The sequence below is a fragment of the Topomyia yanbarensis genome, chromosome 1, assembly GCF_030247195.1.
Source record: "Topomyia yanbarensis strain Yona2022 chromosome 1, ASM3024719v1, whole genome shotgun sequence".
In the NCBI taxonomy this organism is placed as follows: domain Eukaryota; kingdom Metazoa; phylum Arthropoda; class Insecta; order Diptera; family Culicidae; genus Topomyia; species Topomyia yanbarensis.
In genome coordinates, this window is record NC_080670.1 from 80,778,058 (window position 1) to 80,803,572 (window position 25,515).

General features: G+C 41.3%; 3 protein-coding genes, 1 long non-coding RNA gene and 1 pseudogene across 6 annotated transcripts; 2 read left to right on the plus strand and 3 right to left on the minus strand.

The window, feature by feature from the left end:
- Positions 1-402: 402 nt before the first annotated feature.
- On the minus strand, positions 403-1,747 carry LOC131678016 (uncharacterized). Its single transcript, XR_009303536.1, has 4 exons — positions 1,600-1,747; positions 1,352-1,462; positions 979-1,281; positions 403-899 (listed from the first exon to the last, which is right to left on the minus strand). It is a non-coding gene; the product is annotated as an uncharacterized LOC131678016 (long non-coding RNA).
- An 844-nt stretch (positions 1,748-2,591) lies between these two features.
- Positions 2,592-4,317, plus strand: LOC131696293 (uncharacterized protein K02A2.6-like). The gene is made up of 2 exons (XM_058984840.1): positions 2,592-2,867; positions 3,610-4,317. Exons 1-2 carry the CDS (start codon positions 2,592-2,594, stop codon positions 4,315-4,317), a joined length of 984 nt encoding a protein of 327 aa, XP_058840823.1.
- On the plus strand, positions 4,262-25,480 carry LOC131678009 (uncharacterized protein K02A2.6-like). Of its 2 annotated transcripts, XM_058958131.1 has the most exons (8): positions 4,262-4,311; positions 4,423-6,570; positions 6,651-7,110; positions 15,612-15,722; positions 15,909-16,242; positions 24,287-24,386; positions 24,444-24,886; positions 25,380-25,480. In XM_058958131.1, exon 2 carries the CDS (start codon positions 5,124-5,126, stop codon positions 6,549-6,551), a length of 1,428 nt encoding a protein of 475 aa, XP_058814114.1. In that variant the 5' UTR covers positions 4,262-4,311; positions 4,423-5,123; the 3' UTR covers positions 6,552-6,570; positions 6,651-7,110; positions 15,612-15,722; positions 15,909-16,242; positions 24,287-24,386; positions 24,444-24,886; positions 25,380-25,480. The 2 variants fall into 2 exon arrangements, with proteins under 2 accessions (XP_058814114.1, XP_058814115.1); XM_058958132.1 differs by lacking the exons at positions 15,612-15,722; positions 15,909-16,242; positions 25,380-25,480 and having other exon boundaries at positions 24,444-24,944.
- LOC131696294 (DEAD-box helicase Dbp80-like) lies at positions 9,754-12,004 on the minus strand (annotated as a pseudogene).
- On the minus strand, positions 17,746-24,972 carry LOC131678010 (uncharacterized). 2 transcript variants are annotated; one of them, XM_058958134.1, is made up of 4 exons: positions 24,837-24,972; positions 24,583-24,774; positions 24,099-24,178; positions 17,746-18,970 (listed from the first exon to the last, which is right to left on the minus strand). In XM_058958134.1, exons 3-4 carry the CDS (start codon positions 24,148-24,150, stop codon positions 18,021-18,023), a joined length of 1,002 nt encoding a protein of 333 aa, XP_058814117.1. In that variant the 5' UTR covers positions 24,151-24,178; positions 24,583-24,774; positions 24,837-24,972; the 3' UTR covers positions 17,746-18,020. The 2 variants fall into 2 exon arrangements, with proteins under 2 accessions (XP_058814117.1, XP_058814116.1); XM_058958133.1 differs by having other exon boundaries at positions 24,587-24,774; positions 24,837-24,971.
- Positions 25,481-25,515: the final 35 nt, after the last annotated feature.

Consider the following 25,515-nt stretch of genomic DNA (forward strand, 5'->3'; position numbering starts at 1 on the left):
CCTTCTGAATTGCCAGCTCATACGTGGGGGAAAGGCAAATCACCTGCAGATAGTTTTTTAACTGATGGACTCAACTGAGCATTGCCAGCACGAAGGCAGCGGTTTTTCCTGTTCCCGACTGACTCTGGGCGATTATATTCCGTGGCGGACCGGCCAACAGAGTAGGTAGAGCCATCTCCTGAATCTTGGAAGGGGCGTTGAAACCCATCGCATAGACTCCTTGAAGTAATTCCGGCTTCACGTGCAAAGCTTAGAAAGTTGTAACCAACCAACCGGCGAAGAAGAATCCTTCCGCTGCACCTTCAGATCCAGCTTTGATTCTACTAGACCTTAGCGAACATCTTTCATTAGCAAATCTGCATCCGCCGGGCTAAAAGATTAGTCACGGATAATTTTAAAGCTGATGCTAAATATTTCGGGAGAAAATTTAGAATAGGACGTAAGCAACAATGAGATTCTCTTTGGGGTCTTTCTCCTCTGTTTGTTACTTGGTCGTTTCAATATTTAGTACTCAACTCTTTACATAATATTTTAGTAAAAACCATCGGCTATGTACTGGAAAATTAGTGCAAAGTGTTATAGTGACGTCATAATCGAAAGAGAAAGTAAACAAAGGGAGGCTGTCAATGTTCCTTATGTCCTAATTAAAATTTTCTGCAGATTTCGACTTACTTGAATGCCTCTGCATCTTCCGCGGAGGAAGGTGTTTCTCCATTTTCTCTTGCAGCTTGTTTTTCTTCAGGAGAAGTCAGAATTTCCGTAGCTACCGAACTCCAAACATCAGGTGCAGCTTTGGTTCTACTGCCGGTGGACTAGGTTTTTCCGCATTCTCTTTCTCTGGACTGCCAGCCGCCGGCTCTGAATCCTTATCCTTGGTGATATGTACTCAGTTCGCTAACCTATTTGTATTGAAAAGAAAAATTCAAATCCCATCCCAATGATCGCTTCAAAAATAGGTTATAACAAAAAAACACTTACCGTGTGCAGAAATTTCTTGATCCGTCGTCTTTTTGACCCAGTTATCGGTAGCGCTTGCCATCGTTTCGATCGGGTATTAAAATTCAATAGCAAGGTACAAAGTATGGGAAATCGTCCTGAATCAGCACGGGTACTGTCCCTCGGGTGGTTTATTCCTTGCAATTCGCTGAAATTTTGACCAGAGTGACCTTGCGGAAAAAATGATGCCTTCTTTTGCCTGCTCGCTTCCCTGCCATGAAACCGATGATGAGCGCTTATTCCAAACGGTTAGCCGATTGAACATGACGTGCCATTATGTTTGTTCTCTGAATGTGTGGACATCTAGATATGCAAAGGAATGTTTGGAGGAGGGATGCTACTGGTAAATACATACCGAAAGAGAAAGTCCTTTCCGAGCATCTTGATGTTGTGTTTTCTGTTGGCCCATTATCACTGCGTTCTCTTGCTGGGTGATTACCATGATATTATGTTGTTGGTGTTCGATCTGAAAAAAACCATAATAAAAAAATATCCGTAAATGAGTGAACTCGAGCTTTTAAAAAAGAATAGGGTATTACACTACAATGTACTAAACACGGTACTGATCCTTTCGAAATAAAAAAGGTAATAAAAATGCCTCACCTTGCCGCACCAACTGAATAAAAAAGTCCTCCTGCACACCGCATGGTACAGTATAGTATGCTGCTGCTACTGTTTTTGAATGTGCTGTTGCTATCTTTTTTGCAGTTGGTCAATGGTCTTCTACATTTGGCTTGGATCTATTGCACTAATTGCGGTTGCTGACTGTAGGGTATCACCTATTATTACCTACATTTAATGCTTTGGGTATCTCATATTAATGTTTTGTGTATTTCCAGAGAAGCGTGCACATGAGGTGAGATTTGACAGATGAGACGGGAGCTTTACGAGGAAAACGTGCAGACAAATATTAGTGCCTCGGGCTGCGGAAAATATAAGTACAAAATCGGGAATAATACTGCGTTAATTACTACAATTGGCGACGAGGAGAAAAGTGGAACGATTGGAGGTAAATGTGAGACTAAATTACATTTTGTATTTTATTTTAGCAGCTAACCGGGGCGCATAGCGAGCCCCGTAACAGATAAAAATGAGGTTATGCTTTATGCTGGAAGTCGAGCATTCACGCAACCACAGAAAAGTCTAGAGCTAGAGCGCCTAGAAGTTTGAATCAGCTAGTGCTAGAGTGCCTAGAGTTCAATTTTGCGTTGCCTAGTGCTAGAGTGCCTGGTAACAGGTTTAATGGCATCAATACATAATTGCATTATTTAGTGCTAGAGTGCCTGAATAGAGTTGGAGAACTGAATATAGTGAAAAAAAGACTGTTAATGTTTGTTGCTAGAGCGCCCAAATATTAATATTATTTGCGGAAAAGTGTAGAGCAAATAATTCATCTATTTCTACGCAGTCTCGAAAGCATCGATCTGATTACGATTCTGTTTTTTCAGATGGACGATAGTCGTCCTATACCGATGTTCAGATGCGAACAAATCGAGAGTGCGAAATTGGCTAAAGAGTGGCAGGACTGGAAATGGTCTCTCCAGTGTTACTTTGATTCGTATGAAATCACTGATCAGAAAACTATGCGTGCCAAAATGTTACACTTAGGTGGACCACAACTGCAGAAGGTTTTTAGAAGCCTAGAAGGAACTGATGAGTTTCCGTTGATTCTACTGGAAAAACCGTGGTATGATAAAGCAGTGGAGCGATTGGACGCATATTTCAAACCCCGGCGACAAGATGTACTCGAGAGGCACAAATTACGTAATATGAAGCAAGGTGCTACCGAGCGTTTTGCGCATTTTGTCCTACGTTTGCGACAGCATTTAGTGGACTGTGGTTTGGAGAAATACTCCAGTGAGGTGAAACAGGTAATGGAAGAAACCATGTTAATTGATGTAATCGTAGAAGGTTGTACATCTTCGGAACTTCGCCGGAGAATATTAGAGCGTGATCAGTCCCTCTCTGAGATAGAGGTTTTAGGAGAATTACTGGAGAGCGTGCGAATCCAAGAGAAAGCTGAATAACGTAAACCAGCGAACGGAGAGCAACACGATGGAAGTTCATAAGGTTCAAGAGCAGGGCAGAGGTAAAATGCTCCGCAAGCAGAGTCGTTTTGGCTCTACTGATTCGAACGAGGCTAGCAAAGCGAACAGCAGGATGTGTTTTGCTTGTGGACAATACGGACATATTTCCAATACTCCTTCATGCCCGGCAAAAGGGCAAATTTGCCACAAGTGCCAGAGACCAAACCATTTTGCAAAGTTTTGCCGGAAGCGTACAAATTCTACTGTTGAGATGTCTAGTAAAATCCGAGCTGTGACCGATGTCACCGACACAAATTCCGAAAAGGAGGAGCCGGCCGATTGTTCAGGAAAAGTATACTACACTTTTTATACTGGAAACACTACAAACATAATAACCTGTCAGATAGGAGGCATTGATACGGAAATCTTCATTGATTCAGGATCGGATGCAAATCTTGTCACTGTTACAACATGAAATTATCTCAAAGAGAAAAGAGTCGACGTTCAAGAATGTGTAAAAGGAAGCACCAGAATATTGAAGGCGTACGGGAGTGATATACCATTGGAAATTTTGGGTACTTTCAAGGCTGTCGTCAATGTAGGATTCCGTTCAGCTGCAGCGGAGTTTTTCGTAGTAACGAACGGACAACGAAATCTCTTGGGCGATACTACTTCGAAACAACTTGGTGTTTTGAAGGTTGGCAATGAAGTGAATCAGGTGAAGGAAAAGGATATGCTAGTGCACATCAAAATGAATCCAGCGATCACGCCCTGTTTTCAACCTTTGCGTCGTATTCCCATTCCTATGGAATCTGCTGTTAATCAGAAGCTAGACGAGTTGCTGAAGAGGGACATTATCGAAGCGAAGAAAGGACCTGTTACGTGGGTATCACCGCTGGTGGTGGCCAAGAAAACAAATGGTGATATACGTCTCTGTGTAGATTTGCGACGCGTAAACCAAGCGGTGGTCAGAGATCGACACCCGATGCCAATAATTGAAGACATATTAATGAGAATTGGGAAGGGTAAAATCTGGATTGTCTTGGATATTAAAGATGCATTCTTTCTGCTGGAGCTAGATGTTGAAACGCGAGACGTAATGACTTTCATTACTCATAGAGGGTTATACCGCTTTAAGCGCCTGCCTTTTGGATTGGTCTCAGCGCCCGAGATTTTTCAGCGGGCAATGGACGAAATTCTCGCCGATTGTGAGGGTTGTTACTGGTACCTTGATGACGTGATGATCGAGGGAAGCACCGATGAGGAACATGATGCTCGTTTGAACAAGGTATAGTTTCGGTTCCTATTTTATTTCTCTGTTATCAATCGTCAAAAAAAATAATAATAAATAAATAAATAAATAAATAAATAATAAACACTGAAATACTGTTCAACTTAGGTACTGCAAAGATTTAAGGAGAGAGGTGTGGTTTTGAACCAAGATAAATGCAAATTTCATGTAACACAACTAGACTTTCTTGGGTACAAAATCAGTCAACAAGGTATTCTTCCATCAGACTCCAAACGAGATGCAGTAATGGGATTTAGAATACCTGAAAACGAGAGCGAAGTAAGATCATTTCTTGGTTTAGCCAATTACATGGGAAAATTCATACCTAATTTAGCTGCCGTAGATGAGCCTCTTAGGAAATTAACACAGAAAGGAATAATGTTTCGTTGGGGAGAACCTGAGGAATCAGCTTTTCTAGAGATAAAATCGAGAATAGCCAATGCAGGTTGTCTGGGATTTTATAGATTGGAAGAGGATACCTCACTAATAGCAGATGCTAGTCCTTATGCCCTGGGAGCAGTTCTCATACAGACGAACGATCAAAACGAGTCTCGTGTAATTGGATTTGCTTCTAAATCATTGACCGATACCGAAAAAAGGTATTGCCATTCGGAAAAGGAAACTTTGGCCTTAGTATGGGGAGTAGAACGTTTTCAAACATACTTGATTGGAAGAACTTTCAATCTGTTAACTGATTGCAAGGCCCTAACCTATCTTTTTACACCGATCTCGCGGCCTTGTGCCCGTATTGAAAGGTGGGTCCTTCGGCTTCAGAGTTTTCAGTACAAAATTGTATACATATCTGGTCAATGAATATAGCCGACGTCCTGTCGCGACTTTCAACTCTCCAACCTAAGCCGTTCGATGAAACCGAGGAACTATTGGTACACGAGATTGCAACAACTGCTGTTAACGCGATTGCGCTGAAGTGGGAGGATATTAAAAGAGCCAGTCGAGACGACGAGCAGATCAATGATATATTTGATGCCCTCGAAACTGGATGTAGCGATGATTTACCGTTAGTTTTCAAATCCACATTTAAGGAATTGTGTAGGGTAGACGATGTTTTACTCAGAGGTGATCGAATCGTTATACCGGAAATACTACAAGGTCGAGTAGTTCAGTTGGCACATGAAGGGCATCCTGGGATTAGAATCATGAAGGCTCATTTGCGAACGCATGTTTGGTGGCCAAAAATGGACAGTCAAGTGGAAAAATTTGTAAAAGCTTGCCGTGGGTGTATTCTAGTGTCTGCTCCAAATCCACCTGAACCGATGGTTCGAAAAGTGTTCCCTACTCAGCCTTGGCAACAAATCGCTATCGATTTTTTAGGCCCGCTGCCGGAAGGAGAAAACCTGTTAGTAATCGTAGATTATTACAGCAGATATTTAGAGGTGGTTGAGATGAACAGTATTACTACAGAATCTACCATTAGAGAGCTCTTAATCGTATTTGCTCGATATGGTGTTCCGGAAACAGTTCGTGCTGATAACGGCCCCCAATTCAGCTCGGATGAGTTTCGAGCGTTTTGTACGGAATATGGAATAAAGCTAGTAAATACTATACCGTATTGGCCTCAAATGAACGGCGAGGTTGAACGACAAAACCGTTTAATTTTAAAGAGACTACGTATAGCACAAGAGCTTGGAAAAGACTGGCGGGCTGAGCTTTGTAAGTATTTGATGGTGTATCATGCTGCCGCTCATTCTACGACGGGCAAAGCACCCATGGAATTGATGTTTGGTAGAAAGATGCGTACAAAACTTCCAGTAGTTCCTAGCACTGCGACTGATTATGAGGAGGTTAAGGATAGGGATACAGTCGCGAAGGAGAAAGGTAAACAGTATGCGGATAAGAGACGTCACGCAACGCCAAGTAGCATTGGTATTGGAGATCAAGTTTTGGCAAAAAGGCCGAAGAAGGACAACAAATTGAATTCCGATTATTCACCGGAGGTGTTCGATGTGCTAAGGAAAGACGGGACCGATGTAACTATTCGCTCTACTTCATCGGGCAAGCAGTTCCGTAGAAGTGCCGCCCACCTCAAAGTAATTCCGCGAAATGGTAACGATGCGACTGACTCTTCACTGGATGACCAGGATCGTAACAGGACAGTCTCTGGAAGCGAAGTTATAGAAAATGTAGAACCTGCTCAATCTGTCAATGTTTCCACAGAATCCCGGTCGAAAAGGATGCGGACTGAGCCTTCGCGGCTTAAAGATTATTTTGCTTATTGAAAGATTCATTAAAAGGAAGGTAGGGATGTAGGGTATCACCTATTATTACCTACATTTAATGCTTTGGGTATCTCATATTAATGTTTTGTGTATTTCCAGAGAAGCGTGCACACGAGGTGAGATTTGACAGATGAGACGGGAGCTTTACGAGGAAAACGTGCAGACAAATATTAGTGGCTCGGGCTGCGGAAAATATAAGTACAAAATCGGGAATAATACTGCGTTAATTACTACACTGACCAGGTTGTACCGTCGGTTGAACGTTATTGCTACCGACCTTTAGGATGATGGTCATGGTCTGGAAGAAATCTTAATTTTCTGATGTTGTGGTTGAAGGTGGTTCTGCTGCTGAGCTTGCTGTGAAATGTTGGCGATAAGCACTCGAATAGTGATTGCTTGCTGCTGCTGGAATGGAATCACGAGCACTGTGGAGGCAGTGATATTTTCATGCAAGGAACTAGTAGGAACCAAGGCTGGAATATGACGTTTGTGCTTGAATCCGATTTCTCTAAATCAGGAAGGCAACCGCTGGTAAAAATAGTGGCAGACAAGTTTTAAGGTAGAATGTGCCGATGAAATGTTTTCCGATGTGTCCATCATTCGTAAACTCCTATTGTTCGTTTGAGCAGTAATTGCTATGTGGTCCTTTTTTGAGGGGTTGTTGGCTGTTGCTGGATTTGGAGTAGTTGGTACTCTGCGGTTGTATCGATTTAATGTTGGTTGGCTGATTGCCAGATCCAGGATGTTGAGACAAGATTAGTTGAGCTTATTTGCTTTGTTCGGGTGTGCAACAAATAATATTAATTATTTAAATTTAATTGTTTAAAACTAGAAACAATCACACTTCCAGTAATATTTTTAAACTTACCATTCAAATTCGAAATATTGAATTTATAAACTACGAAATTTTGACAGGTTGCGATGAAAAAAATACAAAAAATTACCAATCTTGTGTTTTCTTATATTTTTCCATTGCAACCTGTCAAAATTTCGCGAGCCTCCGTGCGAAATAATACCGATGACCATTATTTCGCAAAGAAAAAGTTTGCCTTGGTGACAGCGCATAGAAAGCAGCGCTGTCTCGCGGAACTATTATGAAACTTGTCGTTTGTCGAACCGTGTCTCAGCTAACTTCATTTTTCGTTATCGTTTTCGCGAGAGCTGCGTACCGCTTACGAAATGGAAACGAAATTTTTTTTCGCGAACATTTCGCGACGTTTTTTATGCATAAGCTTAGTATGCACCTCTTGCGAAATGAGGTCGCGAAATATTTTTCCTTCTTCCGCGCGGAATTTTGACATTTGCTCGCGAAAACTAGTCTGTGTGTTTGCTGTTAGATGTCGCTTTTGATTGAAAAACGACATCAGCTGTTGTTTATTTCTTTTTTATATTTCTGTTGTCATTTAAATGTTTTAAATGATGTATTTTATTAATTCATCACGGATGTGTATGAAATCCGTAACAATTGTAAACCTATTTGCCACCGGTTCTAGAAGACCCAGGGAAATGATCGAAATTCGCTAAAACCAAATATATTATAATTGTCCGAATCGTAAGTCTAAATCGGCGTTTAACCATTAAGAAGCAAATCTGATTGCCTTGGCCGCCTTTACCGCTTTCACAAGTCTCGGGGAAACTACCTTTCGAAACACGTTTCGGAATCCGGAATGGATTCCATCGCAAATATAACAACCGACTCCGACTCAATCGGTTTCAGGTCGAACCAAACCCTAGGCTTTAAACTTTGGCTGACATTAAAAATCGATTATGATAACAATGGCTACTACTAAAGGTTCTGGAAGTCTCAGGGAATTCTACCAATAATCAGTACGGATACAAACCTATTTTTGGTATAACAATTGTGAGAATCGTAATTCAAATTTATTGCCATAAGTTCGTGGTAATTCTTATTGCATGAAACACTAGAGAGGTTTAAGAAATTGCGCATATTGCTACTACTTGTATTACTGCCGCAAGAAGCATAATTGTCCCATGTGTATAGGGATTCCCATAGCACATGGGACAGTTATGCTTCTAGCGGCAGAATACCTCACACAAAAAATGCTGTTCAAGTCTGATATTACACCGAAAGTTAGACGAATTAACTGAATTCTAATTTGATGGTCAGATTGACCCTGTATGTAAATTATGAAAAAGATGTTATAAGCCTTTTACAATCAGTCAATAATACGTTATAATCCATTTAAAACGAGTGTATTGCTAGTTAGGCACTTTTCCATCAGTTAGGTCCTTTCATAATCAGTTCGGTCATAGAAATCAATTAGGCCCTTTTATAAATTGTTGTAAAATCGCTATCAAAATTCTTCATAATCAAATGTTGCGTTATGTACGTGCTCGGGTAGATATTTGTTGATGGAAAACATGAAATTTCAATTTGTTACATTTTGCAGTTAGGCCCTTTTCAAATGTTTGGATAGAGCTAGGTAGAGATAAATTGTAATTGTAAATTTATTAGCTTACGATACCCTGTTGGTTACATTTGTATACCTTATGTCAGGTCAAGGAAGAAAAAAAAATAAAAAAAAATATAATAAAATTATAAATTTAGAATCAAAACAAGTATGACCCAAAAAAGCTCCTACGCCTTTTACCAGTAGCTGGTCGAAAACACTTTACGGTGCGATCTTTTCAATTTCGTCCGAGTTCTCCACGTCTAGCAACTGAATCTTTTTCCGGAAGTGTTTTTCAATTGATCTGCAAATCATCATGCTTCGATCACTGCCCACTAGGTTGATGGTGATTCCGTTCTGTTAAAGAAGTGGGAAGAAATACAATCTATGGGATCACAAGAATGAGTCACACTTACCGAATCTACCGGTGCGTCTAATCCGATGTAGATACGTTTCGCAATCGGCTCGTCCCTGCTGATCCATCGGCAGGTCGAAGTTGACGACAATGGTCACCTGTTCGACGTCGATACCTAAGACGAAAGAATCTCTCCGTAACCTGGTGCTGTAGCCAGAATCAAGTGGTGGAATTTGAACCCCTGGACAAAACGTTCGTTATAATCTGTACCTTCTTTAGTCCGGTTCGGAATCGATCCAGAGCGTCCAACCGTTGCTCCACCGTTAGATCACCGGACAGTACCGCTACCGAGTGACCATCCTGGGACATCCTGCCGGTCAACCAACCGGCCGTTTTGCGTACCTGTTTCGATCGATTAACAGTTCTGAAAATAAATTTACTTGGAGTTTACAACTGTCCTATACATCATATGACAGAAAATGATCGCTTGTCCGACGATAATCACACAATTTCTCGTCCTGGTTACGGAACTTGACGTAGTACTGTTTGATGTTATGGAGTGATTCTTGCTCCCGCGCCTGCCGAATGACGATTGCATTGGGTTCGATGTACTCTGCAAACTGCATCACCTCGCGCTCGTACGTGGCCAAGAAGAACACCGACCATAACACCCGCCTCGTCCAGTACAAAAATGGAAAACTAGGTCGTACGTCCTGAACTTTATACCCCAGTCCATTAGCTTGCCGGCTGTTCCGATGATGATATGATTAGTCAGCTTCGCCCCTTTGACGGTCTCCTCACCGCGAACGGCGTAAGGAAGTTTGATTTCCGGACAAAACTTTGCCATTTTGGCAGCTACTTCCCCCTTCTGAATTGCCAGCTCATACGTGGAGGAAAGGCAAATCACCTGCAGATAGTTTTTTAACTGATGGACTCAACTGAGCATTGCCAGCACGAAGGCAGCGGTTTTTCCTGTTCCCGACTGACTCTGGGCGATTATATTCCGTGGCGGACCGGCCAACAGAGTAGGTAGAGCCATCTCCTGAATCTTGGAAGGGGCGTTGAAACCCATCGCATAGACTCCCTGAAGTAATTCCTGCTTCACGTGCAAAGCTTCGAAAATTTTAACCAACCAACCGGCGAAGAAGAATCCTTCCGCTGCACCTTCAGATCCAGCTTTGATTCTACTAGACCTTAGCGAACATCTTTCATTAGCAAACTTGCATCCGCCGGGCTAAAAAATTAGTCATGGATAATTTTAAAGTTGATACAAAATATTTCGGGAGAAAATTTAGAATAGGACGTAAGCAACAATGAGATTCTCTTTGGGGTCTTTCTCTTCTGTTTATTACTTGGTCGTTTCAATATTTAGTACTCAACTCTTTGCCTAATATTTTAGTAAAAACCATCGGCTATGTACTGGAAAATTAGTGCAAAGTGTTATAGTGACGTCATAATCGAAAGAGAAATTAAACAAAGAGAGGCTCTCAATGTTCCTTATGTCCTAATCAAAATTTTCTGCAGACTTCGACTTACTTGAATGCCTCTGCATCTTTCGCGGAGGAAGGTGTTTCTCCATTTTCTCTTGCAGCTTGTTTTTCTTCAGGAGCTGCTAGAGTCAGAATTTCCGTAGCTACCGAACTCCAAACAACAGGTGCAGCTTTGGTTCTACTGCCGGTGGACTAGGTTTTTCCGCATTCTCTTTCTCTGGGCTGCCAGCCGCCGGCTCTGAATCCTTATCCTTGGTGATATGTACTCAGTTCGCTAACCTATTTGTATTGAAAAGAAAAATTCAAATCCCATCCCAATGATCGCTTCAAAAATAGGTTATAACAAAAAACACTTACCGTGTGCAGAAATTTCTTGATCCGTCGTCTTTTTGACCCAGTTATCGGCAGCGCTTGCCATCGTTTCGATCGGGTATTAAAATTCAATAGCAAGGTACAAAGTATGGGAAATCGTCCTGAATCAGCACGGGTACTGTCCCTCGGGTGGTTTATTCTTTGCAATTCGCTGAAATTTTGACCAGAGCGACCTTGCGGAAAAAACGATGCCTTCTTTTGCCTGCTCACTTCCCTGCCATGAAACCGATGATGAGCGCTTATTCCAAACGGTTAGCCGATTGAGCATGACGTGCCATTATGTTTGTTCTGTGAATTGATAAGGACATCTAGATATGCAAAGGAATGTTTGGAGGAGGGATGCTACTGGTAAATACATACCGAAAGAGAAAGTACTTTCCGAGCATCTTGATGTTGTGTTTTCTGTTGGCCCATTATCACTGCGTTCTCTTGTTGGGTGATTACCATGATATTATGTTGTTGGTGTTTGATCTGAAAAAATCATAATAAAAAATATCCGTAAATGAGTGAACTCGAGCTTTTTAAAGAAGAATAGGGTATTACATTACAATATACTAAACACGATACTGATCCTTTCGAAATAAAAAAGGTAATAAAAATGTCTCACCTTGCCGCACCAACTGAATAAAAAAGTCCTCCTGCACACCGCATGGTACAGTATAGTATGCTGCTGCTACTGTGTTTGAATGTGCTGTTGCTATCTTTTTTGCAGTTGGTCAATGGTCTTCTACATTTCGCTTGGATCTATTGCACTAATTGCGGTTGCTGACCAGGTTGTACCGTCGGTTGAACGTTATTGCTACCGACCTTTAGAATGATGGTCATGGTCTGGAAGAAATCTTAATTTTCTGATGTTGTGGTTGAAGGTGGTTCTGCTGCTGAGCTTGCTGTGAAATGTTGGCGATAAGCACTCGAATAGTGATTGCTTGCTGCTGCTGGAATGGAATCTCGAGCACTGTGGAGGCAGTGATATTTTCATGCAAGAAACTGGTAGGAACCAAGGCTGGAATATGACGTTTGTGCTTGAATCCGATTTCTCTAAATCAGAAAGGCAACCGCTGGTAAAAATAGTGGCAGACAAGTTTTAAGGCAGAATGTGCCGATGAAATGTTTTCCGATGTGTCCATCATTCGTAAACTCCTGTTGTTCGTTTGAGCAGTATTTGCTATGTTTTTGAGGGGTTGTTGGCTGTTGCTGGATTTGGAGTAGTTGGTACTGCTGCGGTTGTATCGATTTAATGTTGGTTGGCTGATTGCCAGATCCAGGATGTTGAGACAAGATTAGTTGAGCTGATTTGCTTTGTTCGGGTGTGCTGCAAATAATATTAATTATTTAAATTTAATTGTTTAAAACTAGAAACAGTCACACTTCCAGTAATATTTTTAAACTTACCATTCAAATTCGAAATATTGAATTTCTAAACTACGAAATTTTGACAGGTTGCGATGAAAAACCTATTTTAATCCACCTAGCGGTGCAATTGTGCCTTTCTCAATCATGAATCACGAGAATGTGTGCGTTGTTTATATTCATTAAAAGAGTTCGAGTTCTAAAATTTTGAAAAAAAAACAGCCACGGTAATATTGAACTGAAAAAAGGTGCGAAATCGGCAGTCCCAAAAAGTCGATTTTTACAAAAAAAAATTTTTTTCGAGATAACATAAAATCTCGACGTTTCATGCATTTTAAAGATGTTTGGCATCAAAAATACGAATTCGATTTCTAAAATTTCATGGGGTCTCCCCTTTGGAAAAAAAAATATGAGTTCTGGCTTATATGGGAATTTCATATGTGACCGGACGATTTAGTCTATATTTCCGGACCCATATAAGCGATCCGTACGAAATTTTATAGACATCTGTGGGGATATTATAGCTATCATTTGGAACTAAGTTTGTGAAAATCGGCCCAACCATTTCCGGGAAACTGATGTGAGTTCGTAAATTTTGAAAGATGGCCGCTTTTCCCGGGCACTTCCGGAACCGTCTATGGTGGTTAATGTAGTCAACGAAAGTTTGGTTGGCCGTCGGTGACCTAGAACAGCAAATTTAAGTTGTTTGAGAGACATTTTAGCGAAATTTTTACCTTTTTTGCTTTCATCGGAGTATCGGTTTGAATCACAATTTGCTATGTGATCGCACGCCACAACCTGTAACTCCGGAACCAGAAGTCGGATCGGGATGAAATTAAATAGCCATTTACGGGGACGCAATACCTTTCATTTGAGGCCAAGTTTAGTCGAATCGGTCTAGCCATCTCCGAGAAACCGATGTGACTGTTATTCTGAATTTAGATACTTCCGCCGGGGCTTCCGGAACCGAGGATGGCGGCCAATGTGGCCAAATAGACTTTGAATGGATGTTAGTGACCTAATACTACAAATCGAAGCAGTTGTGGTCATATTTTGGAAAATTTTTCACCTTTATACATTCATTGCAGAATTTATTAAAATCGACATTTTCTGCGTGTTCGTACTTATCACCCTGTAATTCCGGAACCGGAAGTCGGATCCATTAGAAATTCAATAGCAGCCTATGGGAACGTTGCACCTTTCATTTGAGACTAAGTTTGTCAAAATCGGTTCAGCCATCTCTGAGAAAAATGAGTGATATTTTTGGTCACATACACACACATACATACATACACACATACATACACACACACAAACATTTGCCGAACTCGACGAACTGAATCGAATGGTATATGTCACTCGGCCCTCCGGGCCTCTGTTAAAAAGTCGGTTTTCAGAGCAATTGCAATACCTTTCTATTGAGAAAGGCAAAAATACAAAAAATTACCAATCTTGTGTTTTCTTATATTTTTTCATTCCTGTCCTGTCAAAATTTCGCGAGCCTCCGTGCGAAATAATACCGCTGACCATTATTTCGCAAAGAAAAAGTTTGCCTTGGTGACAGCGCATAGAAAGCAGCGCTGTCTCGCGGAACTATTATGAGACTTATCGTTTGTCGAACCGTCTCTCAGCTAACTTCATTTTTCGTTATCGTTTTCGCGAGAGCTGCGTACCGCTTACGAAATGGAAACGAAAATTTTTTTCGCGAGCATTTCGCGACGTTTTTTATGCATAGGTTTTGTATAGGAAATTTCATTTCGCAAGAGGTGCATACTCAGCTATAGGTTTTGTATAGGAAATTTCATTTCGCAAGAGGTGCATACTTAGCTATACCACGAGATTGAGTCGAAGGAACTCAATTTAAGGTAGTTTTTCGTTTCCGTGTATATATGTATATATCGACATAGATTTTTCATTAGGGCTTAAATCGCAAATGTAAACAAACTGCGTTTTCGCTATTACGACATTATGCAACAAAAATACTACAAGATTGAGGTGAAAATTAGTTAAAATGGTTTTTAGTTCGATGTATAATTAAAGAAAACAAAACGGCGAAACATGCATTTTCTTCGAGATTTCGACTTAGGCCCTTCTTCTCATATGGAATATAAAGGCCAAACTTACATTTTTAGACAGAAGCGGGCGTACGGTTATTATTCACAAATAAAAGAATAAACGGCGGTTCTATTATATAAATGATAAGGAATATCTACTACGATCATGTCTACTCGATAGTTGTTGCGCATAAACATTCGAATATTTCGATATTTTCATGAAATTTGAAGAAAAGATTCACGCGCCCTTTCATTTACATTGGGTTTCTATGCGCCCATTTGCTGAGCCCTATTAAAAGTATACTGTCAAGCTCGCTCATTTACCCAGCCCTACCCAGCAAGACAGAGTCAGTTTAGCCCATTTACCGCGCCCTTCTGAAAATTATGTACACGGTTTAGCCCTTCCGCAAATGGTGGTTGCAGAAGGGCGAAATCATGACTGGGATGCAAATTGGGCGTAAGCATTTTTTTAGTTTCAACCTACTAAGAGCACATAGGAATTAAATTCTTTGTTATATTGTCATAAGGTTTAACGAAAAATGCTTCCGGAAAAACACGGTCATAAAGTAATTTATACCTACAATAAAAACTACATTTAGAAAAGCTTCGCCGAATATTGAAACTGATTTTTTCTCCATTTGAGTACATTGCGACTTAGGCCCTAATGAAAGATCTGTGTCGATATAATTACTATTATCACAGAGAACAGACGTATAAGATGGAACAAACTTTCCCGCAAAACCTGTGTAAACATTTGAATGAAAATACGTTGAAAATCACCATCGCATACAGGTTCGCATGCGTGAGTCACCATTGTATCCAAGTTTGCACACAAGCCCCGTACACGCTCATTCATGAGTACTCAAAATTTGAGTTCGGACAGCTCAAATTCAAAAACTAGCTGTCAAAATATGAGTTCTGTTTTGTGTAAAATTAACTCAATTTATGAGTTCTCTCAAGTTTAAACAAACGTTTGAGTAACCTTCAATTTTTCAAAATTTTGAGTGAAAAAAAACTTGACCTAACAGGTGCACCTTGTGTTGACGAACGGAGTCGGATCGGAGTCGGATCGAACAAAACGAAAATAATGGACCAAGCAGCAAAAGAGGTCGACGCGGAGACATTTAGAAAACTAAAAGGTAGGATTAAACGAGATGGTTTACAATATATACGCGAACGGAGGTCTTAGTGGAATGTACGTAATGTTTCAAAGATTTTCTTCCATTTAATTCATAGTGACAAACATAGTGGAATTAAATGGAAGAAAATCTTTGAAACATTGAGATGGTTTAGTTAAATGATTTAAACCCTTTGAATCTTTTCAGCTCAAAAAATTAATGATTCCTCCCTACTACTACTGCAAGATATTGATCTGCAGGAAATGGGGATAGTGGAGAAAGGTCCACGAATCGTCTTACTGAGCATAATCGACAGGCTGAAATCTGAGTCACAGGGAGTTTCACATCATGGATCTACTTCGCAGGTTGGCACCATGGCAGATGACGTACGGGCACTCCTAGAGGCCGATATAAAATTCAGGCACAAAATATTGCCTATTTTGGACCGTGGAGTAATCCCTTCTATACCTAAAAACTAGATGAACCGATTAACACAAATCGCATGCCAGTCTTTGGAGACCAGAGTGATAAAAAATCAAAAGTATGTATCTTTTCTTCAAATGTGTTTTACATCTGAACCTGTATTCCATTCTTGAAATTGCTTCCCGAAACTACAAATTGACAAAAAGCATTCATTTTGTCTATTTGTGGTTTCGGGAAGCAATTTCAAGAATGGAATACAGGTTGCAATGTGTTGGGGTTAATGAAACAAAAAAAAACATTTATTAAACTTAGGTACAAAATATGTATTATTCCTATTGCGTATAAAAATACGTTAATCATCCACATATTTCAAACTTATATAAAATACATCACTGCTTGATTCTTCAAGACTCCACAGGCTGTAAGCTTTTCTAGAATACATGTTCGAAGCAGAAATTCTCAGAACATGTTGGCTCACTTTAACTTTGAACGAATTGAATGTTGGATAATATCCTACGGTGTCTAATTCTTGAAGAATCGGAATTATTTGATTCCCTGAATAGTTTTGTTCACACTTTTTGTACTTAACTATGAATCCTGGTCGAAAGCTGGTATTGTTTATTGTACAATGCTGCACCAAAGTGACTTCATCTGGCATATCGAATAATAAAGCATTAAAATCGAGATTGCTTTTGTTCGCGGTTACACGCAACAGAACAATGACTGTCGAGTATATATTCATGCTGTAGGATCTCGTGAACCTGTCGTAAATTCAGTCGTTTTGTCAGGCTATGTGTAATGTTAATAAAATTATTGCAATTTTTGGCCTGTCCCTTAGAAAGCTTAAATTTAGCCTCGAATGTCATACAGCTACAATTACTTATTGGTTGATTTTCTTCCAGGATTTTTGGGTAGTGTGCTATGTGATGAAGTTTATTTATAGGATGTATAAAAGGGAAGCATTTTTTAAACAAAGTATGGAATTCAGTAACTGCTGCTCTAAGTTCCTCTATCATGCTTACGGGCACTTTATTGGAAAATAAAATATATGTAATCTTTAGGACTAGACTAATCAATAGCGTATAATCTGAGTTTTTAGACAGGACATCATGAAACACAAAAGGAAATATTCTCAAAAGCAGCCAGGTCTGGGATGCAGACTGACTTAATGCGTTGTTCTTTGCCTTCAACATTTTAGAAGAAAAGTTGCTTGAGGGTTTGTCTGATTTTTCTGCAAATGATTCAATCCGGTCATTTATGTCTTTCTCGCTTATTATTTTTTTAACATTAACAGCATCATTCAGTACTAATTTTAGAACCATGCTCACTACACCTTCCAATAAGTCATGCATGGGATCGAAGCAGTAATTATTCGCACAGTGAAAGTAAGCAAGACGGTTTAGCACACATTCTTTAACTATTCCACAATCAGACGGCGTTTTAGTTTTCAGTTCAATGTTGATCAAATCTTGCGCAATGCTGTTTACAGTTTTATATGGGGCAACCACATCGAAGTATCCTTGCTCAAGTTGATTGCGCGTAACATTGCATTGGCGGCAGAAATATTTTGCTTGTGGGCCTAACATTTCCAAAAGTTCGTGAACAGCTAGGGTGTCACCAATCATGTTTACCAATACGGCTCTTAGAGTGTACATTATTCCATTAAATTTCATCGGAACTCCGGTTAACGACTCAAGCAGCTGAAGGTCTTTGATCAGCGGCTGCAAAATGTTGGCAAATCCATACTTTTTAATAAATGCTGAACGGACCATAAATGTCAAGTATGATCGAGCTAGTCCAGAGTTTACAGCAGGATGCATGTTTTGAATTTTAAATGTGATGTTGGTGAGTTTTTTTCTGCCTTTTCTTGACCCGAGAGGGTTTAAATATTCGACATCATCTATGTGTATTGAAAGGCGAAGGGCGTGGGAATCTTTGCAAAAATGGATGTTGCTGGAACTGTAATCCATCTTTATAAGAACAGATCATACCATCATTCCGTGGTTCTTCAGCCTGTACCATCCTTCGAGCTTCCGAGTTACTCATAATTAGTCGTAGTGTGTCTTTCAACGATATGTAATGGCACACATCTTTTTCGTGCGTCACTTTTTGACTGTATTTTTGGATTCCTTGTATGCGAGGTTGAAATTTACTGCATCGCTTTGCACCTAACACAACGTGTTTAACTTTTCTTCTTTTTGCAATAACTATCTCCTGTGGTGTTGGAACAGTGCAATTAGCTTGCATTGCCAGATACGATAGGTTGTCCTCATGCGTTTTAATGTCATTATATACATTAGGAATTTCCAAATCATTGAATAATTTGATAACCTTGGGGTCTTCGTACAGAAGATCCTTCGCCTCAATAAATTGTTTAATGATGGTTATTGCGTATTTTTGGCTCCATTTCAATGATGTTGAGCAGCCTTCGATAAATGACTGAATTTTACTCTCCGGAAGAGAAACGTCGCAACGCATTCTTGTTATCTGGTTTGACATTTCTAACGATAATTGCTGAATCGTAACAGGTGGTTCAAAGAAGAAAGGGTTAGATATCGTGTGTAAATCCGATGCATTATCATCAACTGTATCATCTACATCCATTTCGATAGGGTCGTTCGCCATAGTGGAACATTGTGGTACTTGTTGATATTCCGAGTGACATTGAAGTATATGAGATTTGAGGTGATAAAACCTAAGGTATGTGGTGTTACATATGCTACATATGAAGGGCAACACATTTTTAGAGCTTGTGTTCAGTAGGTGCACTTGTTTGTAATGATGTTTGAGTTCATCTACACCACCCTTAATAGTTACTCCACATCCTTCCATATGACAGCGTAAATCTAAAACAAAAAGAAAAATTAGAAATACGTTTCGATGCATAGCATAAAATGAAGTGTAATACATTTTGCAAAATCTGGTTTGTTGAAAGTTGGTTTTCATGATCTCTTAGTATACTTGAGGATTGTTCCCATAATCAAATTATTTGTTAGAATTTCAATTTTCTGTCCTGATTTTTACCCTGTTGGCCAATAGAATTCGGTGCGGAAGTAATTTGCACACCATATGTAAACTTTATACCTTACAGTTATAATAAAAGATAAGAGAATATAACCCATCACACAGTCTTTCAAAATTGTGCCTTTCTCATCCATACATTAGGATTCTTTGGTTGGTTATGTTCAGTATAAGTTTGGAAATGTAACTACATTGCGATTACACATGGAATCTATATATTAAAATTAATACAGCTAGGACCCGTTTTTGTCAGCCTTTGGGCTATTTTAGGTTGACAATATCAGGACATTTTTATAGATTATCTAAAGTTTTGAAATATACTTCAGGAATCAGGAACTAATAGCGTCTGGCTCAAATGGCACGTTCCCCATGTTGATCGAAGACTTGTCCCTTGCCATGAATCGTCTTTTCATCATTTTCCTGATGGAAAGGATTGGGGAGGTGGTGAGGTTAGGGGTAGGGAAAATAACTACACAGAACAATTAAAACAGAGAATTCGGCACTCCCGGAAGGATGCTGAACGATCTGCAGGTACTATAATAGCAGGAATAAAACTTCCAACCCCCGGAGGAATTTATAAATTTTATTGAAATCCCCCGAGGGGATATTGAGATAACAGAACGACAACACCCCCGAAAAGATATTGTCATTCAAATACAGCTAAGCCACACTGGGTTAGGAACAATAGCATATCCTTCAGTTTCGGTTCTGTCTGCATAGGTTCATCTATGTATGGAGAACCAAAAGTCCGGATACGTAATTGCATTATTACAGGGCAGTTGCATATCAAATGATGTGATGTTCCGTAATCGGATTCACAAAGATTACATGAATAATACTCAGCACGCTGAATAGTAGCCATGTGACAATTGAGTTTGCAATGTCTAGTCAATGCCCTGACTAGAATACTGCACTTGTGCTTGGAAAAATACAACCAATTAGTTGACGTTTTCGGACTCACATCCGACAGAAAAAGATACTTGATCGTTAACGGAGCCTGTGGTGTACTTGGGCACCCCCCACAGTAAGTGTCTTTTACCACGTTAATGCGGAGCTCTGGCGTGGCGGACCTATTTTCTCGCGCAACTCGTGGGACTTAGTATGAGCGTTGAAATTAAAAATAACAAAAGTGATAGTAAAGTAGCGGAGGAAATGACTAGGGTGAACTCCTTTGCCAAAGGGGGTCTGGCGAGGTCTCCCCCGAGAGGGGGAGACAGCGGGGGGAGACTGTGGCTGTAACAAACAGCACCGAGTGTTTAGCAGGTGTGGTAAGTGATGACACTACCAACACGCTGGGGGGACCACTACCCGCGATGCGGGCGGTAATCAAGCAACTCTGTAGTATTATCGAGTTATCTAGCGGTAAGCAAAATATCAGCGAGGAACTTAAAAAGAACCTGTTGTTGCTCCGCCAGGCGGTTCGAGTCGCAAGACAAGAACAAGAAGCTTACATGAAGAGGGTGGCGGGAAGAGAGAAGGCCGATAAAGGTATCCAAACCGAGGCCTTCTCCTTCAACGGAGGAAAGACTATGGCACAAGAGGCGATAGACTTCGCTCTATCGGCCACAAAGTGTCTGATGAAGGGCAAGACTGCGAAGCGGCCCAGGCAGTCACCTGGTGAAGGTGCGCGGGGCAGCGCCAAAAGACGTGCGACCGTTAAGGCCAAGCGTCGTTTGGAAGAAGAACTCAAGAAGGTGACTTCTCAGCCGAAAAAGGCGAATGTCGTCGACCGGGTGCAAGTTGCTATTCAGCCGGTGCCACCGGCACAAAACGGCGAATGGCAGCTGGTCAGCAAGCGGAAGTCGAACGCACCTCGACCCGCAAAGAAAGTCAAAGAAAGGTGAGACCTTGTTGGTGAAAACCTATGCTATGTTAATGCCCTAAAATCGTTGCGGGCGGCAGACAGCCTCTCGAAATTAGGACAGGATGTACAAAGCGTTAGACGCACCAAGACCGGTGAAATCATCTTGGTGCTGAAATGTGGCGCACAATCCAGCGGTATGTCATACAGGAGGTTGGCCCAAGAGGTCTTGGGAGACGGCGCCCAAATGACGGCGTTGGGGGCGGAAGTGACCCTCCAGTGTAAGCAACTGGATGAGGTTACAAACGCGGAAGACGTCGCCGCGGCTGTACGGGAACAGTGCGGCGTAGAGATCGAGAAGACCTCTATACGTCTAAGGGAGCGGATGTTTGGCACGCAGGTAGCCTATTGTAAGCTACCGGTGGCGGAAGCCAAAAAGGTGACGGAAAAGGGAAAGTTGAAGATCGGCTGGTTAGTATGCCCAGTAAGCATACTCCAGCCGCCTTCAGTGGACCGATGTTATCGGTGTCTGGAGCCAGGTCACAAGTCGTACGACTGTAAGGGCCCAGACAGGAGTAGATTGTGTCGTCGCTGTGGCGAGGAGGGACACAAGGCGCAGAAACGCGTTAAGGCACCAAAATGCCATATCTGCGCCAGTAAAAAGCAACGCCGCAACCACGTCATGGGCGTACCTGCGTGTCCCTTCGGGGAGGCCGATAAGAAGAAGCAGTGAACGTCACATAGCTAAATCTTAACCACTGCGCATCTGCTCAGCATCTGTCAAGTAATCAGTTTGGGTTTCGTAAGGGCAAGTCCACGGTGGACGCTATCAACTCAGTGGTAAGGACCGCCGAGATAACGATCCAACGGAAACGCATTCAACAGTGCGAGCTGGGATGCCATGGCGCTCTCGTTACACCGGCGTAGTCTGCCGCTCGCTCACCATAAGACGGAGTTGATTGTAGTCAACAACCGTAAGTCGGTACAACATGCGGTTATACATGTGGGGGAAGTGGAGATCACTTCAAAGCGGAGTCTGAAGATTCTTGGGGCCATCATAGACGACAAGCTGATCTTTGGCAGCCATGTCGACTATGCGTGCAAGAAGGCTTCGACGGCTGTTGTGGCATTATCGAGGATGATGTCCAACAGCTCCAAGGTGTGCGCCAGTAGACGCAAGCTACTGGCAGGTGTCGCCGTATCTATTCTTAGGTACGGCGGCCCATCTTGGGCGAGTGCTCTGGGAGTAACCAGCTACCTTCGGAAACTGGAAAGCACCTACCGCTTGATGTGTTTCAGAGTGATATCTGCCTACCACACGGTATCATTCGACGCATCCTGCGTGGTAGCGGGCATGATGCCAGTCGGACTGGTCATCCGGGAAGACGAGGAGTGTTTTGAACTGCGTGGCAATCGAGGAGTCCGCGAGCGTACCAGAGTGACTTCGGTCGCCAGATGGCGGCGCGAGTGGGATAACTCCTCGAAAGGTAGGTGGACCCACCGGCTGATACCTAACATATCGAGCTGGGTGTGAAGACCCCATGGGGAAGTTCACTTCCATCTGACACAATTCCTGTCAGGCCATGGCTGCTTCCGAGAGTACCTCCACAGGTTCGGGCATGCGGAGGCACCAGTCTGCCCCGACTGTCCAGGCGTCGACGAAACTGCGGAGCACATACTGTTCGTATGTCATCGTTTCGACGACGAAAGGAAGGGCAATGCTTGACGTCTGCGGCCTAGACACAACCCCGGATACCCTTATCCAGAGGATGTGTCAAGCGGTGGAAAAGTGGAATGCAGTCTCGACTGCACCCACTCAGATTGCCTGCAGGTTGCAGAGAATCTGGCGCGCCGAGCAGCAGACGGCAAGCATGACTAACCAGTGATTGGTTAGTTAGAGCGGGCGGAAAGAGTTGAGCGTAGAGAAACAAGCGAATGGTCTGCTAGGGCTAATGAGGCAAGTGTGGCATGGCAGAAGGGAGTGAGTACGTTAAGTACAGCCATCCCCCCAGAAGTAATGCCGAGAGGCAGTTCCTGGGGGAAAAGATGGCGGAGCCCAGGAGTTTACTCGGTATTACCCCCTGGTTGAGCCCGACACTCTAGTACACTCCGTGTGGTAGGTTAGTATCTACTAAGCGCACGTGTGCTGGGTCAGTGGGTAAATGCATTCTCCATTGTAAAAAAAGCCGTGGGGGTCCGCAACAAACCTGGGTGTTTGCGAAGGGCTCTGTGGAACGAAAAAGATTGAGAACCGCTGGCGTAGAACATTTCAATATATCTGTGAAATTATAACGTCTGGCCTGCATACATGTTGTAATCTTCGTAATGATTACCAGAAAAAAATGATCTAACAAACCATTTTATCGAAAAAACTGCAGTTGTTAACCAGTCACATATACATTACACAACCAATAGTATGAGGCAGAAAATGAAAAAAAAAATTAAAAGGAGACTTAGCGTGGTGTTGAAACTACAATATCAATCTTCTCAAACCACCTTACTATGAGATTAAATTTATTGATAATGCGTTGATCTAACGATACATAATAAGGTGTTGGGCTCATAAACCAGTTGCGTGTTCGAAACTTAACCTTTAATGTCAGTAGGAGTCGTACAATTTCTTGGTCGGGTACTCGCCTCGAACAACGCGAAAAGGCGACTCATTAACTCCAAAAACAAGGAGATTGGGCGAACGAAATAAGCAAATACTCTCATTTATCTATCTCTAATAGACAGTGATGCGCCCTGAGGAAGCCGTGACACCCAAGACCCAGCGAATCGACAACCAGCCTGACCCACACATCGCCGTAATCAAACAACCTTGTAAGCGGGATGGCACATACCACACATTAAGGGTTGCGAACAATGCTGTCAGTTATAATGCTATCTAAGATAAACCTATACATAATTCCCTTCTGTGTTCTCAAATTCCCATGTATCAGTCCTCAGCTGGTTAAATTCACACTAAACTAGGAGCAGAAATATAGTTTGCCAAGGGCTCATTAGTGTAGCACCTCAAGAAGGAACTTGGCTCTAAATATATACTATCTTCCTTCTCGTTAATTAACAGCGATATATACAGTCTTTGCAAAATAGAAATTAAAAATGAACCGCTCTAATAGATATGAGCATTGAATAAAGACCATACTCACTGAACTCTTTGGCACAGTTCCCAGTGCCGCCAGCCTGATTTACATGCTCCATCTAATATTTATTCGTCTCTCGCAAAATGCTGGAAGTAAACAAGAAAACAAATAGACATTATTTATTAACTAATAAATATAGCTTATCTGGTCATTCTTCTTCGCGAATCGTTTAATATTTGTTTGCCTAATTACAGATATCCGACAACCGATGAGCAGATTGACCTGGCTAAAGCGATTATTAACCTGTTTCCACAGTTAAGCGAAACGCGATTGCACAAGGATGCTCCTGTCGAGGTTTGTGCGGAGTTGTCTGATAGGTAGTTGTTTTATAACTGAGATGTATTTTTGCAGTCTTGCTTTTTCTGGGTCTAAGGTGGAAACAATGGTGCAAATAGTGGATTGATCTACCACCGGTTGCGCAACGCTATTAAGGAACTGCCACCACACTTGCGCAAATTCAAAAGAGCAAAACCAGATGTATATGGTGTACCTACGGAAATACTACACCAAGCTGAATTACTGCGAGTCCAGGAGGCGACGAACGGAGTGGTTAAACATATAGTCGAGGAGATGGCCAAATGTTTTCCGTTGCATCAACTACTGTTGAAAGAAAAAAAAAGTGTGGGGGATATTTTAGAAATCTTCCCACACTTCCGTTCTTATCACGGACTTCTGGTAAGACCTGCACAGAAAAAAACATGTAATCATTATTCTGTAGTTATATTTACTATAATCTGAACTTACCAGCAAAAACAACATGCATCAACGGTCGAATACTCTTCTTTAAATAGGTCGTGCGTAAAATATGAAAACGTATTTAATTTAGATTTAACTATATTTCAAACTCAGTAGCAACCATATAAACACTTCTAGTAGCAGAAATCGGTTGTTATTTTGAAGTTTGCACGTTTACCAAATTAATTGTGTTCAGAGTAAAAACTTATCAATAATTATTATTTGTAGCTGTGTTAGGCTGTTCTCAATGCTGTGATGTAAATCTGTTTCGAATTGGCAACCAGTCGTATAATTTAGATGTCAAAAAAGACATCTAGAACAGAGTGTTCGCAATGCGGTGATTTAACAACCCGTTTTTAATACTATTTTCTCGATGTTGCTGTTGTTTGGCATTTTTATTGCATTTATTGTTTTTTCTACTGTCATTCGTTGCACAAACTTATGAAAAAAATGAATGAATCAGCGTTCTATTCGCGTAATACACTTATTTATAACACATTATTTTGCTTTCAAATTAATAGATATGTGTCATTTTTTTTCATTTTATTCCAGATTCAACATGCATTCCACCGTCTGCTTCCTACATCTAAAGATGAACCAGATCATTATCTAAATGTTTGCTGTATGCTGAAAATAAATTTCTATTGGTTGAGGATGGTAAATCATTTTTTAAAATTTCTATCGCTAA

Excerpts from the sequence above, each read along its gene's own strand:
- LOC131678010 (XM_058958134.1), bottom strand. The coding sequence starts at position 24,150 with ATGGAGCATGTAAATCAGGCTGGCGGCACTGGGAACTGTGCCAAAGAG. Across the intron at positions 18,971-24,098 it reads GAACTGTGCCAAAGAGTTCA|ATTTACGCTGTCATATGGAA; the intron begins GTGAGTATGGTC and ends TTTTTGTTTTAG.
- LOC131678009 (XM_058958131.1), top strand. The coding sequence starts at position 5,124 with ATGAATATAGCCGACGTCCTGTCGCGACTTTCAACTCTCCAACCTAAG.
- LOC131696293 (XM_058984840.1), top strand. The coding sequence starts at position 2,592 with ATGTTACACTTAGGTGGACCACAACTGCAGAAGGTTTTTAGAAGCCTA. Across the intron at positions 2,868-3,609 it reads ACTCCAGTGAGGTGAAACAG|GCTGTCGTCAATGTAGGATT; the intron begins GTAATGGAAGAA and ends GGTACTTTCAAG.